General features: G+C 45.8%; 1 protein-coding gene across 1 annotated transcript in view; it reads right to left on the minus strand.

Moving 5' to 3' along the window:
• Positions 1-219: 219 nt before the first annotated feature.
• The window catches only part of AGBL4 (AGBL carboxypeptidase 4), a 1,272,021-nt gene continuing 1,254,166 nt past the window's right edge, over positions 220-18,074 (minus strand). Inside the window, exons 12-13 of the mRNA XM_060119160.1 lie at positions 6,402-6,498; positions 220-337 (exon numbers count right to left, since the gene is read on the minus strand). Of these exons, the coding sequence (XP_059975143.1) occupies positions 220-337; positions 6,402-6,498 (215 nt within the window). The remainder of the gene's footprint in view (positions 338-6,401; positions 6,499-18,074) is intronic.

Raw genomic sequence — 18,074 nt, forward strand, 5'->3', positions numbered from 1 at the left:
ATTTTGTTCCTAAGCCTGAAGCTGAAGGCTCACAATTGATTTTCCACTGGTAAAAGGGAAAATCGATGATGAAATTTCTCATGTTTTCCCTTCCCCTTCACTAGCTTATACATTATCTCACAGCCATTATCTTGGAAACTAGAGGAGGGTGATTAATTTCATGCCCCAGCAGAAAATGCATTCTCCTGCCTCCACAAGACCTCCCCGGACTCCACGTCCTTAAAAAGAGTTTGAAGGGTCTTTGTGGTTCACTGAGCTCTTCTTGCCCCCTTTGCTGTTGGGGTGGCTGCTGGCTGGGCCCCGCAGGAGTGAGCGCTTGTAGGGGGGCGTTTCTTTCCTGCAAAGGGGGAGATAACAGAAAGAGAGAAGAAAGACAGCACATATACACGCTGTACTGCAATCATTTGTGTGCATGTCTATCTCCCCCCACTGGACTGTGACCCCCTAGGAGCAGTGGCCTTGACTTCCTCTTCTCTGCATCCCAGGAACCCAGCCCAGGGCCTGGTTCAAAGCAGGCAGCATGACTCAACGAATGACTGTTAGATGAATGGATGGATACGTTGTATCATTCTGGTTCTGGAGAAAACCTAACTGTCCTATAGTTACAAGTCTTCCACATTTCCAACTTGATTCTAACTCATTCTATCCATTTCACGACGGGATGGGCATGAACCCATAGATGAATTGCAGCTTGGCAGATCCAGGGACCTCACTCCCTTCATAACCATCATGGGCTCCAGAGTTCCCTTTATATTTCTCAGTATAGCCTAATTATGGCATTTCATGGTGGGTCTGTCTCCCCTACAATCTTGGGGGCTCTCTGAAGGCAGAGATGTGTCTAGTTCATTTCTGTATCCCAGCACCCAGCACCCAATGCAATATCTTTAACAATACTCTTCAGCAATTATTCACTGTCTGTTCTGCTCGCACACTAGGCTATGAGCTTCTGATGGGCAGGGACCCAGTTTATCCAGTTTGCATTTTTCCTCATACGGGGCCTTGTTTGTTTGTTATGTTGTTGAGTAACAAATTGATGCACCATTCATTCAAGCATTGGATTAAGATTTATTTGCAGCGGAAAGATTAGCCGATCCAGAAAGAACTGAACTGAATTCCCAGGTCAGCTAGATATGAGAGGTATGACCTTGAGCAAGTTATTTAACTTCTCTGAGTTTCATTTACAAAATGAGGATAAAATATTCCAATCTTGGAGGGTGGTGTGAGGTTAAATGAGATAATATGAATAAACTCACCTAGCGTCTTCCTTTGCTTACTATAACTTACAAAGGCATGGTGCTAGGTGCTAGGTGCTAGGTATGGTCCACTGTACTCTGGAGATGACAAAGGTGAGTCGGACATTGATGCTGTCCTCAGGCTGCTTACAGTTCAGTAGAGGAGACAGTTATACAAAATAATTACACAAAATAATAAAGAACTACAATGCATGGAAGAAAATGGTAATGCCACAAATGTGGGAATCTCTTGAGCTATTTGATTTAGGATTCAAGATGTGACTTCTTATAACCCATGATGCTCTGACCCTGGAGTACCATTTTCCTTCATTGCTGATGAGTCATGAATAAGGTAAAGACAGAACAGGTGGCAGCACACAAAAGGGACACCTTGCCCTAATGTAGCTCCTCCACCAGGAAGCCTCACTGTCTAAAATTCCACACTCATGAAGGACCTTGCCAACATAGGAAGGCCATCTAGCATGGGTGAGATACATCTGGATCTTAGTACCCATCAACAGCCTGGAACACATGCTGGAATGTTGTTTACAGGCGATGTGATCTTGAAGAAGTCCCTTTTTCCTCTAGCCTCTGTTTCTTCATTTCTAAAATAGTAGAGCCCATGTCCTTCCTGCATCATAGGCTCTGGTAAATGGGGTTGGGGAAGAGTTTTGCCAATTACAAGGTGCCATTCATATGTCACTGAGAGTGTGGGTCTTCACACCCAAAGGAAGCGTGGGGAATAAGATGGGTTTGTTTCTTTGTGGGTGAAGCCCAGGTATGATCACAGGAGGGGCAGCCCCAGGCAGAAGGTGTGCATGGGGAGAGGGTGTGCAGTGGCTGGGGAGGAGTGTGAACATGCAGAATGACTCTGGGGCCATTACAGAGCCAAAGAACGCCTGCAGCTCAAGATGGGGGCACAGAGAGAGGCACTGGTAGGCCAGCATCTCACACCTGGGCCCCACAGAGATGCTCCTTTTCCTATCGTGCCCTCCAGACTCACCTCCTTTGGGAAGCTGACTCCCCAGAAGATAAGCCTCTCTCTTCCAGAGGCTTCTGTGCCTAATCTCTTAGTACACCATTTTCTAGGGAGTTCTCTGCCCAGCTATTTTTCGCATGGGACTGTGGGTTGGATGCATTTGATTTTTCTCTACAATTCCTGAGTGGTATGGAGTAGATGCTTGAAGGTTGTTTGATGAATTGAATGAATTTTTAGTCCCATCTTTATCATCTCTATTGCCCTAAACATCCTGGCCCGTCATTGCCTTAGAATGTGTCTTTTCAGGTTCAGCTCCCTGCCTTTTACAACCTTTCCCTCAACCTGGAATGCCCTCTCTCCTCTTTCTGTTTCATCCATTGGAATTCTACATGTCCTTTGAAACCAAGTTCAAGCCCCACTTCGTCCATGAAGCCTTCTTGGGATACTCCTGCTGGCTGCCGAATGTTTGCCAGGTGCTGTGGGAGAGTAATTTCTGATTGGGTCTCCCTTTTCACTATAACACGAAGGGGTTGAAGTAGATGATTCTAGGGGCTTCTTCAGTTCTACCATTTTATAATTCATACATTTAGGGCTTATTTAGGACCTACTCCCAGCTAGGCTCTGCACCTGGCACTAAGGATACAGGAGTGATAAAATAATTCCTCGAGGAGCAGCCCAGCTAGTGGAGGAGCCAGACATGCAAAGATGCTGGGACCATACGCTATGGGACGTACCATGCACACGTGTGTGCAAAATGCAGTTCAGGATCCAGCAGAGAGGAAGGAGCTCTACCTCAGGTGGAGAGCAAGGACAAAAACACAGAGGTATGATATCTGGACTGGGCTTTGAAAGGTAAGTTAGCATTTGTCATCTACAGACAGTAAGGGAGAACATTCCAGAAAGAAGGGAAAGGATGAACATGGAGGTAGGACTTGCTGACTGGGGTATAAAGTGGTAGAAAGCAGGTGGGGTGGAGAAGGGGCTCACAAGGGAAAGGTGTGTGCTAGGAGGCTGCATATGAAGTTTTAAATGTAGGCCAGGGCTTTGAACAGCCAGAAGAGGAACTGAAATGGGGAGCCATGGAAGGTGTTTTGAAAGAGGGCACAATCTGATAGGTAACTGAGCACATTTATACATTGCTCAGTATTGTTTGTTATCTTTGCATGTGTACATGCTTTCTCCTCTGTGAATCTGAGCTCCTGATGGGCAAAGGTTATCTATGTTCCCCCAGCATCCAGTGCAGGGCCTGCCACATGGTGGGCTCCAGTGTGATGCAGAGCTGATGATTCCCACCCCTATGCCCCACACACATATCCAAACCCCAGCATGGAGGCAGCCCACTGGCACTGAGCCTGAGGCTACCTTACACTTAGAGGCCCACTCTCTGTGCTCACACTCTGTCTCCCCACAGAGGCTCGCCTGGCCTGCTCATTTCCCCTGTCTAATTTGTATGCACCTTGATGGGGCATTTTGTGTCACTGTGGTCGAGATAAGCGTGGGGTCTCAGCTCTGGTCATCAACGCCATGTCCCTGAGCCTGCACTCTCAGGCCCACATTCTGGTCTCCCCAGGGGCCTTCCCTGAAGGGTGGCACAGCACCCAGGGATACTGACAGGCTCCTACCAGCACATGGGTGGAAACTGGCACAGTATAATTATCCATAGAGATGAGAGAAAACAAAGATTAATTTTGAGTCAAAACATATAATTTTCCTTCAAAACCAGACCTGCTCTTTCATGTATGTTATTTGATGCTTGGGTGGAAAATAATACAAAAGTGGGGAAGTATTCAAGTCCCAAATCAGAGCCTTGTATCCTCCTGAGATTCATTTTTTCAAGAACTGCTGACCAATTGGGAGCTAAGTGATATTCATAGTTTGATGAGGTAGATATGTGGGGATGGAGAGAGTTTTTATTTTGTTTTCCTTAGGCGAAGGGTGGGCGCATTTACCACAAGTCCTCAAGGCTATGAACTTTGAGGAATGAGCTCTCCAGCTCTTCTCTAACGAGGGCTCCAAAGCTCAGGGAAATGAGGTCCCATGAGCAGGGCCCTGAACTCCCCTGCATGCTTTAGACCCAGTTTCAGGGTCCTGCCTCCCCCATCTCAAAGAACTCTTTACTAACTGATGCTGAGAACACCAGGCTGGGGATGGTGGGGCCTGGCTCTACCCATGGCTGTGACCAATCCTGTCTGCTCCCTGGGCCTCAACACCTCATCTGCATGATGATGATCGCTACTCTCCTTGGGTGTCAGCACCATTTTACTGACAGTGCAACATTCAAGAACAAAGTGGGAAAAGATCAGGATAATTTTATTCAGGCTGACAGAGGACCTGAAAGAGACAATCCCCAAATTAACTTGTAAATGAGATTCTAACAATTCTTTTGAGTTTTATAGAGTTTTAAATTTTTAAGAACATAACCAATGACTTCTAAGGATGAATTGAGCACCATTCTCTAGAGGTGAGCTCTTCAACATCGGGGTCACACCTTAATCATTTACTTGTTCAAGCACCCCCTCTGCCCAGAGAGTTGGCATAAAATGTTGTTTTTCCTAAGTGAGTGAATGAAGGGGTGTATACATGCACGCATGCTCAATACAGCCTAGGCACTGTGGGAGCCCGGAGAAGAAACAGAGATGCTCCTTCTGAAGATTAATCCACCAGGATGGAGGTGAACAACCTGAGACAAAGTATGAGTCAGAGCACATTGTGATGCAGACTCCTTGTGAAGCTGGGACTCAAGAGGTGGGACTCCCAGCCTGATGGGACTTGGGTCCTGAGAGATCATCCAGCCCAACCAGAGAAGACCAGGGACTTGCACCAGACTGTGATGAGCTGTCTGGAAATCTGAAACTGCACCCCAGAAGCCAGAGGAGATGGAAACATTTATTGAGCACCTACTGGTTGCCAGGCACTACACCACGCTTGTATCTAATTTTTAAAACCATCCATATTACCCCCACTTTAGGTAGGAAGAGAAAGGTTTCATGAGGCCAGGAAACTTGCCTAACAACCCACAGCTAGCATGAGCTTGAGACAGAATTTGAACCCACACTGAGGTGGAGCTTAGCTGGACTTCAGTCCAGCTTTAGAATCATAAACGCCTAGGATCAAATTCTGCCTCTGCCAAAATATCTTTGACCTCAGGCGATCCTTGTCACCTTTCTGAGCTTCCTTTTCCTCATTTGTAATATGAGGAATAAATTGTCTAGGAGGACTGAATAAGACCATATACAAAAAGGACTTTGCTCAATAAATAGTAGTGATTAACACTGTGCTTTGTTAATAACAGGCAGGGAGGAAGGTGTATCAGGGCAAAAGCCCTGAGACAGCAAAGCATTTGGGCAAGGTCATGGGCAAGGTCAGTGGGAAGACTGGTCTGGCAGGAGCAGTAAGTTGGATATCGTCATGTCCTTCAAGGAAGCTGGACCACTAGGAGAGTAGGAGATGAGGTCAAGAGGTAGGACGGGGCCAGCACATTCCAGATGCTGCTGGGTGTCACTAGCCAAATGCTCACTGGGCTCACCGCCAGCAGTCATGGAACACCCAGCACTCTGGGCTCTGGTCCAGCCCTCAGGAAGGACACTCATCTCCTAACCTTCTTTCTTCACCAGCTCAAGAAGTTGGCCCCAGCAGAGGACCTGAGGGGAAACTTCTCAGGGATGTGTCTTCTCAGCCCTGAGCCTTTGCATCTTGACAGAAGGGGACTCTCATGTGCTCGGGGCACATACATGCCTAGCACTGTGCAGGGTGCTCTAACACACATCTTGTAATAATCTTCTAAGTGAGCACCACTGTCCCCACTTTACAGATGAGGAAATTGAAGGATCAGAGACCTTATGAGCCTAGATGACATAGGAGCTATCAGATGAAGTAGCATATGGGAACACCCAGACTAGCTTGGAACAGTGACTGGACTCAGCCTCCCAGCAACTCCCATCCCCGTCGGTTCCCATGTTAGACCCAGAAATGTGACCAACCCCTCACTCTCTGACCCCATAATGATACTTCAACTCAGGAAATGTGCTGTTAAGCCCTTCTGCTCAATACACGCCCTGTGGCAGGGCCGATCATCTTTCCCGTGACACAGATGGGAAACCGAGGGACAGAGAGAGGCTAAGGGAAGCTGCCCCTGAACAAGAAGCCAGTTAAGCAGGACGCAAGCCCCCGCTGCTCTGCTCAGCACTTACCGCAGCCTTGGCATGGGGATCGTCACTTTCTCGACCATGGGGTTCAGCCGGTAATAATCCAAAAACGTTCTCGCCACGTTCTGCCCCAGCTTCATATCTGCAAGGGTGGGTGTTAAGGAGCAACTTTGGACTAGTAAGAAAAATGAGAACAGTCACAAAACAGCATCACCACTCACTATTCTAAGTGTTGTATTTACTGTCTTTTTCGATTTTCATGAAACCTTAAATATTATTGGTAGATACTATTATTTTCTTCATTTTCCAGATGAGGAAACTGAGATGTGGAGAAGTCCAATAATTTGCCAAGGTCACAGAACCAGGAAGGAGAGGAGGCAGGATATGGGTCTAGGTAGTCTTACCCCGAAGCCTGTGTTCAGAGCTTTTAGAACCTACTACATCCCTTGGGAATCACTGGGCTTCCATGGTCTGCCTTCAGGTGGCTTGGGGTGGAGGCAGATAAACAAGACCCAAGGGCAAGAGACCCTTTGGTGCATAGAGACCAGGGCCTACTTGACCCCGGGGATTAGTCATCTACTTTGGTAACCTTGGGGACAATGATAAACCCTCTCACCCTAAACAGTATCCCTGTTCCACCTTGAAATCTACCAATTATGCATCCTTAGGGTAAGTGTTCGTGACCTGTTAAAGTACAAACTCCCTGGGGAGGGGAAAAGCGTCAATTCCATGTTGACCATTAACATTTTAGTATAAATTAGCACAGCAATCATTTATTCAACAACATGGAGCATATGCTCTGTGCATTATCTATCATATCTCTGGGGCTTCACATGAGCTGTTTCCTCTCCCTGAAGTGCCTTCCCCTTCCCTTTGGCTAATTTTTAACTATCAATTCTCCAGTTAGGTGATGTCTCTTTAGTAAAGCCTCCCACAGTACTCCTCTCCCAGGTCTATGGTTGGTGCCCTTGCCCCCTACTTCCATGGCTTCTGAACTGACTTCATTTAAAGCACTTATCTTTTATCTCATATCTCTCAGCTCTGAACGTCCAAGCCATCACCAACTCTTACCCAAGGGACCCCCTATCTCTTCAGTTTCTCCACTTTTCTCCAGGTCCCTGCTGTTCCCCTAGAAAAGGCCAGCTCCATCTTTTCCTTGAATTGCTGTCATCCTGTCCTAATGGCCTTCCTGCCATAAGAGTGCCTACCTCTACTCCATTTTCTATAACGTTGCTGGTGGGGGTGGGGTGGGAGGGTAGTTATTCTAAAATGCAGATCGGACTAGGCCACCCAGCTGAGTATAACACTTCAGTGGCTCCCAGTTGCCTTTAAAATTCAAATTTTGGAAGTTGATCTACCGGGTCCTTTGTAGTTAGGTCTCAGCTTTGTGCTTGTTGCCTCCCACCTTCCACCCCTCGACCTTCACGCTCCAGTGATACTGAACTTCTTTTACCTCCAGACCTCTGTCCATTCCATTCCATCTTCCCAGACCACTCTCCCCTCTACCCACAGGCCTTACAGGGCAGACTCCTTCTCAGCTTCCAGACACCTCAGTTTAGTTGCCACTTCACTGGGTACATCTCAGCCACCATTCTACCCAGGCTCATGGAGGTGGACTATCATCTGTGGAACAGTTGAGTGAGTTCTCACCACTCTCTTCAAGATGTCTCCAAGCTGGGGTTGGATGTGGCCCAGGACATGAACACCAGCATTTATGGAGTGCCTGGCACCACACTGGCACTTTGCTTACATATGCATTTTAAAAAACCCAGGGAGGAAGGCATTTTTATCTCCCTTTTGCTCTGGGAGGTTAAGAAACTTGTCCAAAGCTGTACAACTGGAAATGGTAGAGTCAAGACTCCAATTTGGGAGTGTCTGACTCCAGAACCATGAGCTTTCCACCACTCTGGGCTGTTTCCCAACTTGAAGGCACCTTTTCTGTCAAGGGCTGAGTCATCCCAGGCCAGTGCCTGGTGGGAGAAGGAGAAATGCCAGACGAGTTGTTTATGACAGTGAGACGTGCCTCAGGCTTGCTGTGCTCTGGGGCTGCCACCTGCTTTCTTCCTCTGGTTGTGACCGATCTTCTCTGTCCCCTCCTTTAAAAAGTTCACAAGCTGGTGTCAGGCATGGGCTCTCAGACCAGCAGACCCTGGAGGCAGTGTCACCACCAGTGCCTGCAGAAATGGCTGGCTGCTTCAACCTAGCCAGGCTCTAGCTGGCTTGCAGAGACCAAATTACCATTGCGTGTGTCAACAGTAAGAGCTACAGGGCTTCCCTGGTGGCACAGTGGTTAAGAGTCCACCTGCCAATGCAGGAGACACGGGTTCGAGCCCTGGTCCAGGAAGATCCCACATGCTGTGGAGCAACTAAGCCCATGCGCTACAACTACTGAGCCTGCGCTCTAGAGTCCGTGAGCCACAACTACTGAAGGCCACGTGCCACAACTACTGATCCCGTGCACCTAGAGCCCGTGCCCTGCAACAAGAGAAGCCGCTGCAATGAGAAGCCCATGTGCCACAATGAAGAGTAGCCCCCACTCACTGCAACTAGAGAAAGCCCACGTGCAGCAACGAAGACCCAGCGCAGCCAAAAACAAACGAACAAACAAACAAAACAGTAAGAGCTACAGAGGCGCAGAGGAAGGGAGAGGTTCCTGTGGATGGGGCTAAAAGATTGTAGTAGAAGTTTTGGAATTAAATGTACCTAATCTGAATCTGAATCCTGTCTCGGCCACATGCTGTGTGGGGCAGACTGTACTTTCCAAAGATGTCTGCAACAATGTCTCCCATCTCACCTGCTATTCTATGATGTGACCTTGACACTCCCTCCACTGAGAGGTGGCGTCTGTATCCCCTCTCTCTGAAGCTGAGTGGGCTTTGTGACTCACTTGCCACCAAAGGAATGGCAGAAGTGACAGTGTGGGACATCTGAGGAGAGGCCAGAAAAGCAGATATAACTTGCACCTTGCCTGCTCGAACGTTCCAGCTGGGGCCCTGAACTTCCAGGCAAGCTGTCTGACTGCGGGTCTGTTCCTGCCCTCTGCGAGAAGCCCATCAGGGAGCTACAGAAGAATCTGAGGAGGATGATATTTTGAATTTACAGGCCGTTCTGAGGTTTTTGTTGGCAATGAGGAGTTGGGAGTTTTCACCCCAATTTTTTTTCTCTCTTAATTCTGCAGTATATTGGGAAAGGTTCCAGCCAAGAGAGCTATTGCTTTCTCCTTGCCTAGATCTTAAATCTTTGTTCAAAGACAGCTTGTTTTAATTGAAAATGTTCAGTCAGTCTCTTCACTCCTGTCACCCACGTCTCATTTCTTGACTCCAGCAGGGCCAGTGCAGTAAATAATCTGGAGTGAGGCTCTCAGGGCTTAGGAAATAAATTAATTAATTCCTTTAATTTCTCCAGATTTTTCATCATTAGTGTATAGGAATGCAAGAGATTTCTGTGCATTAATTTTGTATCCTGCTACTTTTCCAAATTCATTGATTAGCTCTAGTAGTTTTTTGGTAGCATCTTTAGAATTCTCTATGTATAGTATCGTGTCATCTGCAAACAGTGACAGCTTTAATTCTTCTTTTCTGATTTGGATCCCTTTTATTTCTTTTTCTTCTCTGATTGCTGTGGCTAAAACTTCCAAAACTATGTTGAATACCAGGGGTGAGAGTGGACAACCTTGTCTTGTTCCTGATCTTAGAGGAAATGGTTTCAGTTCTTCACCATGGAGAACGATGTTGGCTGTGGGTTTGTCATATATGGCCTTTATTATGTTGAGGTAAGTTCCCTCTATGCCTACTTGCTGGAGGGTTTTTATCATAAATGGGTGTTGAATTTTGTCAAAAGATTTTTCTGTATCTATTGAGATGATCATATGGTTTTTATAGTTCAGTTTTTTTAATATGGTGTATCACACTGATTGATTTATGTATATTGAAGAATCCTTGCATTCCTGGGATAAAACCCACTTGATCATGTTATATGATCCTTTTAATGTGCTGTTGGATTCTGTTTGCTAGTATTTTGTTGAGGATTTTTGCACCTATGTTCATCAATGGTATTGGCTTGTAGTTTTCTTTCTTTGTGGCATCTTTGTCTGGTTTTGGTATCAGGGTGATGGTGGCCTCGTAGAATGAGTTTGGGAGTGTTCCTCCCTCTGCTATATTTTGGAAGAGTTTGAGAAGGATAGGTGTTAGCTCTTCTCTAAATGTTTGATAGAATTCGTCTGTGAAGCCATCTGGTCCTGAGCTTTTGTTTGTTGGAAGATTTTAAATCACAGTTTCAATTTCAGTGCTTGTGATTGGTCTGTTTGTATTTTCTATTTCTTCCAGGTTCAGTCACAGAAGCTTGTGCTTTTCTAAGAATTCATCCATTTCTTGCAGGTTGTCCATTTTATTGGCATATACTTGCTTGTAGTAATCTCTCATGATCCTTTGTATTTCTGCAGTGTCAGTTTTTACTTCTCCTTTTTCATTTCTAATTCTATTGATTTGAGTCTTCTCTCTTTTTTTATTGATGAGTGTGGCTAATGGTTTACCAATTTCGTTTATCTTCTCAAAGAACTAGCTTTTAGTTTTATTGATCTTTGCTATCGTTTCCTTCATTTCTTTTTCATTTATTTCTGATCTGATCTTTATGATTTCTTTCCTTTTTACTAACTTTGGGTGTTTTTTTTTGTTCTTCTTTCTCTAATTGCTTTAGGTGTAAGGTTAGGTTGTTTATTTGAGATGTTTCTTGTTTCTTGAGGTAGGATTGTATTGCTATAAACTTCCCTCTTAGAACTGCTTTTGCTGCATCCCATAGGTTTTGGGTTGTTGTGTTTTCATTGTCATTTGTTTCTAGGTATTTTTTGATTTCCTCTTTGATTTCTTCAGTGATCTCTTGGTTATTTAGTACTGTGTTGTTTAGCCTCCATGTGTTTGTATTTTTTACAGATTTTTTCCTGTAATTGATATCTAGTCTCATAGCATTGTGATCAGAAAAGATACTTGATACGATTTCAATTTTCTTAAATTTACCAAGGCTTGATTTGTGAGCCAAGATACGATCTATCCTGGAGAATGTTCTATGAGCACTTGAGAAGAAAGTGTATTCTGTTGTTTTTGAATGACATGTCCTATAAATATTAAGTCCATCTTGTTTAATGTATCAGTTAAAGCTTGTGTTTCCTTATTAATTTTCATTTTGGATGATCTGTCCATTGGTGAAAGTGGGGTGTTAAAGTTCCCTATTATGATTGTGTAACTGTCAATTTCCCCTTTTATGGCTGTTAGCATTTGTCTTATGTATTTAGGTGCTCCTATGTTGGGTGCATAAATATTTACAATTGTATCTTCTTCTTGGATGGATCCCTTGATCATTATGTAGTGTCCTTCTTTGTCTCTTGTAATAGTCTTTATTTTAAAGTCTATTTTGTATGCTATGAGAATTGCTACTCCTGCTTTCTGTTGATTTCCATTTGCATGGAATATTTTACTCCATCCCCTCACTTTCAGTATGTATATGTCTCTAGGTCTGAAGTGGGTCTTTTGTAGACAGCATATATACCAGTCTTGTTTTTGTATCCATTCAGCCAGTCTATGTCTTTTGGTTGGAGCATTTAATCCATTTACATTTAAGGTAAATATTGATATGTATGTTCCTATTACCATTTCCTAAATTGTTTTGGGTTTGTTATTGTAGGTCTTTTCCTTCTCTTGTGCTTCCTGCCTAGAGTAGTTCCTTTAGTATTTGTTGTAAAGTTGGTTTGATGGTGCTGAATTCTCTTAGCTTTTGCTTGTCTGTAAAGGTTTTAATTTCTTTGTTGAATCTGAGTGTGATCCTTGCTGGGTAGAGTAATCTTGCTTGTAGGTTTTTCCCTTTTGTCACTTTAAATATGTCCTGCCATTCCCTTGTGGCTTGCAGAGTTTCTGTTGAAAGATCAGCTGTTAACCTTATGGGGATTCCCTTGTATGTTATTTGTTTTTTTTTTTCCCCTTGCTGTTTTTAATATTTTTTTCTTTGTATTTAATTTTTTGATAGTTTGAGTAATATGTGTCTTGGTGTGTTTCTCCTTGGATTTATCCTGTATGGGACTCTCTGTGCTTCCTGGACTTGATTGACTATTTCCTTTCCCATATTAGGGAAATTTTCAACTATAATCTCTTCAAATATTTTCTCAGTCCCTTTGTTTTTCTCTTCTTCTTCTGGGACCCCTATAATTCGAATGTTGTTGCATTTCATGTTGTCCCAGAGGTCTCTGCGACTGTCCTCAATTCTTTTCATTCTTTTTTCTTCTCTGCAGTAGTTATTTCCAGTATTTTATGTTCCAGGTCACTTATCAATTTCTCTGCCTCAGTTATTCTGATATTGATTCCTTCTAGAGAATTTTTAATTTCATTTATTGTGTTGTTCATCATTGTTTGTTTGCTCTTTAGTTCTTCTAGGTCCTTTTTAAACGTTTCTTGTATTTTCTCCATTCTATTTCCAAGATTTTGGATCATCTTTACTATCATTACTCTGAATTCTTTTTCAGGTATACTGCCTATTTCCTCTTCATTTGTTTGGTCTGGTGGGTTTTTGCCTTGCTCCTTTATCCGCTGCATATTTCTCTGTCTTCTCATTTTGCTTAACTTACTGTGTTTGGGGTCTCCTTTTCTCAGGCTGCAGGTTCATAGTTCCCGTTGTTTTTGGTGTCTGCTCCCAGTGGCTAAGCCTGGTTCAGTGGGTTGTGTAGGTTTCCTGGTGGAGGGGATTGGTGTCTGTGTTCTGGTGGATGAGGCTGGATCTTGTCTTTCTGGTGGGCAGGACCACATCCAGTGGCCTGTTTTGGGGTGTCTGTGACCTTATTATAATTTTAGGCAGCCTCTCTGCTAATGGGTGGGGTTGTGTTCCTGTGTTGCTAGTTTTTTGGCATAGGGTGTCCAGCACTGTAGCTTGCTGGTCGATGAGTGGAGCTGGGTCTTTGCGCTGAGATGGAGATCTGTGGGAGAGCCATTCGATATTACATGGAGCCAGAAGGTGTCTGGTGGACCAATGTCCTGAACTTGGCTCTCCCACCTCAGAGGCAGAGACCTGACACCTGGTTGGAGCACCAAGACCCTGTCAGCCACATGGCTGAGGGTGAAGTGAGGGTCCTTATCTCGAAATTCTGTCTGGCCCTCCCAGGTCTCACAGCAGGTGTGGAGCAGGGCTCTGAGGTTACTCTCTTCTGGAGTTTTATTATTCTGAGTTCATATGGTAGGTATTTGGAGAAATCATGTTACTTAGTGAAAAGCAAGTTTGAGGGCGTGCCAGGGACCTGTGCTCATTTGTTGCTGAGTGCTGCTTAATTACTGGAGAGTTCCTATTGAGGATTTTTAGCCCTCTTTGAGTCCAGACCTGTCTGAAGCAAGGTCCTGGAGTAACACCCCACTGGGTATGGCAGGCAGGACATGGCGGCAGTCTTCACTCCCAGGGGGAAGTGCAACCTGAGTGTCTTTTAACACCATGCATGATTTCTCCTCTCTTGAGCTTGACCATAAATTCAGACACTAAATTCTGTGGACATGTTGGAGATTTAATTTCAAATGGAGGAATTGTGAAAGATTTGACAGACAAAGACAAATCTGGAAGAGAGAGATTAGCATCAGTAGAAGTGGGGATTGGGCCTGGGGCCCATGATCCTGGGCCAGAAATAAGACAGAGAAGGGCCCATGGACCAAGGGAGCTAAAGTGTAGAGGGGAAGGTGGGGCTGCAATGTTAGGCTGGCGTCAGATTAGCAAAGGCTCTGAATGTCAGATTTGGGGATTTAAACTTGTATTCTGTTGGCAATAAAAACCAGGGCCTATCTATGGTTGTATTTATTATCTGTTCACTCAATATGTTTTATTGATCATCTAGTATGTTCAAGTTCTCTAGAAGGTGCAGGGTATACTGTGGTTAAAAAACAAAAAACAAAAAGCAACCAACCAAACATAAAACAACCAACCAAGACAAGGATTTTTAAATCCAGAAGCAGAAACAGTAACAAAGTAATGCAAAAACACTGAATAAATACATAACTGCAATTTTAATAGTGCTAGGAAGAAAATGCAGAGTCTGTACCTGAGGGCAATGGGGTACTGCCTTAGAGGGGGGTTGTGGGCAGGCCTCTGTGAACTGAGAGTGGGCAGTGGGTACGGAAGCATCTATGAAGAAGGAAACGTGTGTGGGAAGGGTCCTTGGGTGGGACAGACAGGCTGAAAGAGGGCTGGTGTGGAGAGATAGGCAAGGGTTAGATCACATGGCACATTATTCTGGGTCACCTTCAGGACTCTGGATTTTCTAAGTGAATGGGAAGCATCTAAGTGAATGAAGAATTTTAAGCAGGAAAATGAGATGGTCTGATTTATAATTTTAAAAGGTCAGGTCATTGCTTTGTTAAAAATAAGAAAGCAAGAGTGGAAGCAGGCGGGCCAGCCAGGAGAATACAGCGATGGTCCAGGGGAAAGATGGGGCCCTGGACCAGGATGGAGGGAGTAGAGATGGGAAGATATGTCCTGGGGGGAAGAACTGGCAGGATCTGCTGACAGGTTGGATGTGGGGCTTGAGAGAGAGGAAGGAAGGAAGGGTGACTCCGCATACTTAGCCCTGGTAGCTGGGTGAATGGGGGTGCTGTGCTCTGCAATGTGGAAGACTGAGGGAGGAAAGGCTCAGGGGAGAGGTTAGGAGTTCAGCTTGAGTTCAAGATGCCTGTGAGATGTTGGGCACCCAGGTCCTCAATCAGAAATAGGAAAATATCAATAATGGAAATGGTTTCTGAACCACCACACCTCTCTAGGATTATTCATGCCATAAATTTGCTCACTGCATGGCCTGTTCCCTTCTGCTCACTCTCCATCTTCTTGCCCCTGGCTCTCAGAGGGCATCCAAGGTCCCTGGGAGAATGGCAGTGACTGCAGGACCCTCTGTTCTCTTATCTCAGGGCCTCAGGTCTGGTGCATTGAATGAGCCCATAAATGGGAATCAAGAGAACAACCTGGTTTCAATCGGTAACTTTCCATGTGATCTTGGCCATTTCCTTTCTCTGGGCTTAACTTCTCTGTGGGTAACATGTATAGTCTCTCAAGTTCTCTCCAGCGTTAACATGGTGTGTTCAAGCGAAGGCCACAACACCATAAGCTTATGAAAAATCCCATCCCTGTTCTTTCATTCAACAAATATTTATCGAGAACCTACTCTGTGCCAAGTTATTTTAGGTGCTTAGCACAGTGAACAAAACTGACCAAGATCCCTGTCTTCATGAAGCTTACATTCTAGCTACTGGAGACAAACTGCTAATCTAGTACACTCGTACATTACTGAGATGCCAGAGAGTGATGCGTGCTATGAAGTAAAGGTAAGGAAAAGGGCAAGGGGAGTGCTGGGGGGTAGGCAGCAGATCGTAGCAGAAAGTAGAGTGGTCAGAGGAGTCCTCATTGATAAAGTGGGGCTTCAGCGGGCTTGGAGGAGGCGGGGCAGCTGGGCAGCATCGAGCATGAGTGACCCTCCTCGTCTGAAACAGGACCTCTGACCAGTCACTTCATAACTGGTCTCCTGCTAAGTCCAACCCAATCCCACCACTGGGGATAACGGTCAGCTTCCAGGGTGGGATTGAGGAACACCTCCTTCTTGGCCCGGGGCAGTTTCCTGACCGACTGAAGCTCCCCCTCACCTCCCAGAGCAAAGCCAGAGGGGACACATCTCATACACATCTTCCCGCCTGGCCTGTGGCCTCCCTTCCCCAGCCTGCTCCTTCCCCAGGCCCTCATGTCTGAAGGTGGCTCCACACCTCTCACTCCCTGCAGCTCTTCCCGAACCACTGCTGAGCACTCCTGGCCTCCCTGCCCTGCAGGGAGCTGAGGTCCCGCTCCGCTCAGCACATACCATATTTTGCTTCCTCTCTCCCCAACGGATGTGTGCTGCAGGCAGGTCTGATTGCTCTCCCCATATTTTTAAAGTCTTTATTGAATTTGTTACAATATTGCTTCTGTTTTCTGTTTTGGTTTTTTGGCCCCGAGGCATGTGGGATCTTAGCTCCCCGACCAGGGATCGAACCTGTCCCCCGTGCATTGGAAGGCGAAGTCTTAACCACTGGACTGCCAGGGAAGTCCCGCTATCCCCATTTTGCAGATGAAAAAATCGGAAGGGACTTGTCCAATGAGGCTCACCAGATACTGGCACACAGAAGATTGAAGCCCATTCATCCGTTCATTCATTCACTCATTCATCATTCACATAATCATTACGTGCCGGACACCATTCTAGGACCTAGGATACAATGACAAGGAAAACAGACACAGTCCCTGTCCTCATGAAGGTCATTCCTTGCCATCATCCTGCCTCCAAATATGAAAATTTAACCCCTACCTGCTCCCTGCTGGGAAGCCCCCACCTAGAATTATTTCTCTGCTCACATTCCTACTCACTCCAGCAAAAGATGATTCTGATTAAAGGGGACTGATTAATTCTGCAGAGGAGTCGGCCAAGGAAAAGTGATTTCTCTTTGGTAAGGCTGACAGCACTGCTGGAATGTTGAGAGGCAACTGCCCAGGAGCCTCTAGGTAAAGGCAGAAGAACAGTGGGATGCGAAGGACCTTTTGTCTCTGCCTGCCTCACCCATCCTCCCATGGTGTCAGACAGGTGCATGACTAAACAGATGAATCTGTCTCTCGAGTGCAGTGCAGAGGCTGCAGATGTAATTGCAGAGTCCTCTCCGATCCCATGCAAGTCCTGAGGCACCCCCTCAGGTAAGGAAGCCATGAATGGGAGAGAAAGACAGGGAGACACAGCAGGAGGGAGGAAGAGACAAGGAGAGATAGGCAGGGGCAGAGACCAGCAGAGCGAGAGATGCAAGCAGACAGGAAGATACAGGGAGAAACGCCTCAGGATGGAGCAGAAAGATAAGGAGAGAAACTCATCGGGGCCGGGCCGAGAGAAACTCAAACTTGAAAACTGGAGAGAAAGGAGTGAGGGGTGGAGACAGAAACCTAGGAAGTGGATGACAGAGAGAGAGAATCAGACTGAGAGAGAGAGAGAGACAGAGAGAGAGAGACACTGAGAGAGGGAGAGGGAAAGGGAGAGAAACATGCAACTGTAGACAACAGGGAGGGTGACGGGGGGAGGGAAAGGGAGAAAGGCAGAGGATGAGACAGAAAGAGACAAAAGGAAAGAAACAAGGAAACACAGGCATAAGAGGAGAGACAGTAACTGAGATGAGCAAGACAAAAATAGAGGCAGAGACAGAGAGAGAGAGGCAGAGAAGGACAGACAGAAGGAAGGGCGAGACAGACTGATGGGAAGGCACACCTCTTCTTTGATAAGTGAAGTACAACTCAAGAGGGTGGGTATTTTCTGAGAGGCTCACTTCAGGGAAGAGGCTGGAGATGAGCACACAGGTATAAATGGTGGGGAGGTGTCCAAACCACTAAAGAATGCTGAAAGTTGCGGATAGCCATGAGGCTCTATATTCATTTCCTATTGCCACTGAAACAAAGTACCACACACTTAGTGGCTTAAAACAACAGAAATTTAGTCTCTCGCAGTTCCTGAGGCCAGAAGACTGAAATCCATTTCAATGGGCCAAAGTCAAGGTGTTAACAGGGTCACACTCCGTCTTGAGGCTCTAGGGGAGAAACCGTTTCTGGCCTCTCCCGGCTTCTGGTGGCTGCGGGCATTCCTTGGCTTGTGACCACACCACTCCAGTCTCTGCCTCTGTGGTCACATGTCCCTCTGCCATCCTCTTA

Source organism: Mesoplodon densirostris, chromosome 2 (genome assembly GCF_025265405.1).
Source record: "Mesoplodon densirostris isolate mMesDen1 chromosome 2, mMesDen1 primary haplotype, whole genome shotgun sequence".
Classification (NCBI taxonomy): Eukaryota; Metazoa; Chordata; class Mammalia; order Artiodactyla; family Ziphiidae; genus Mesoplodon; species Mesoplodon densirostris.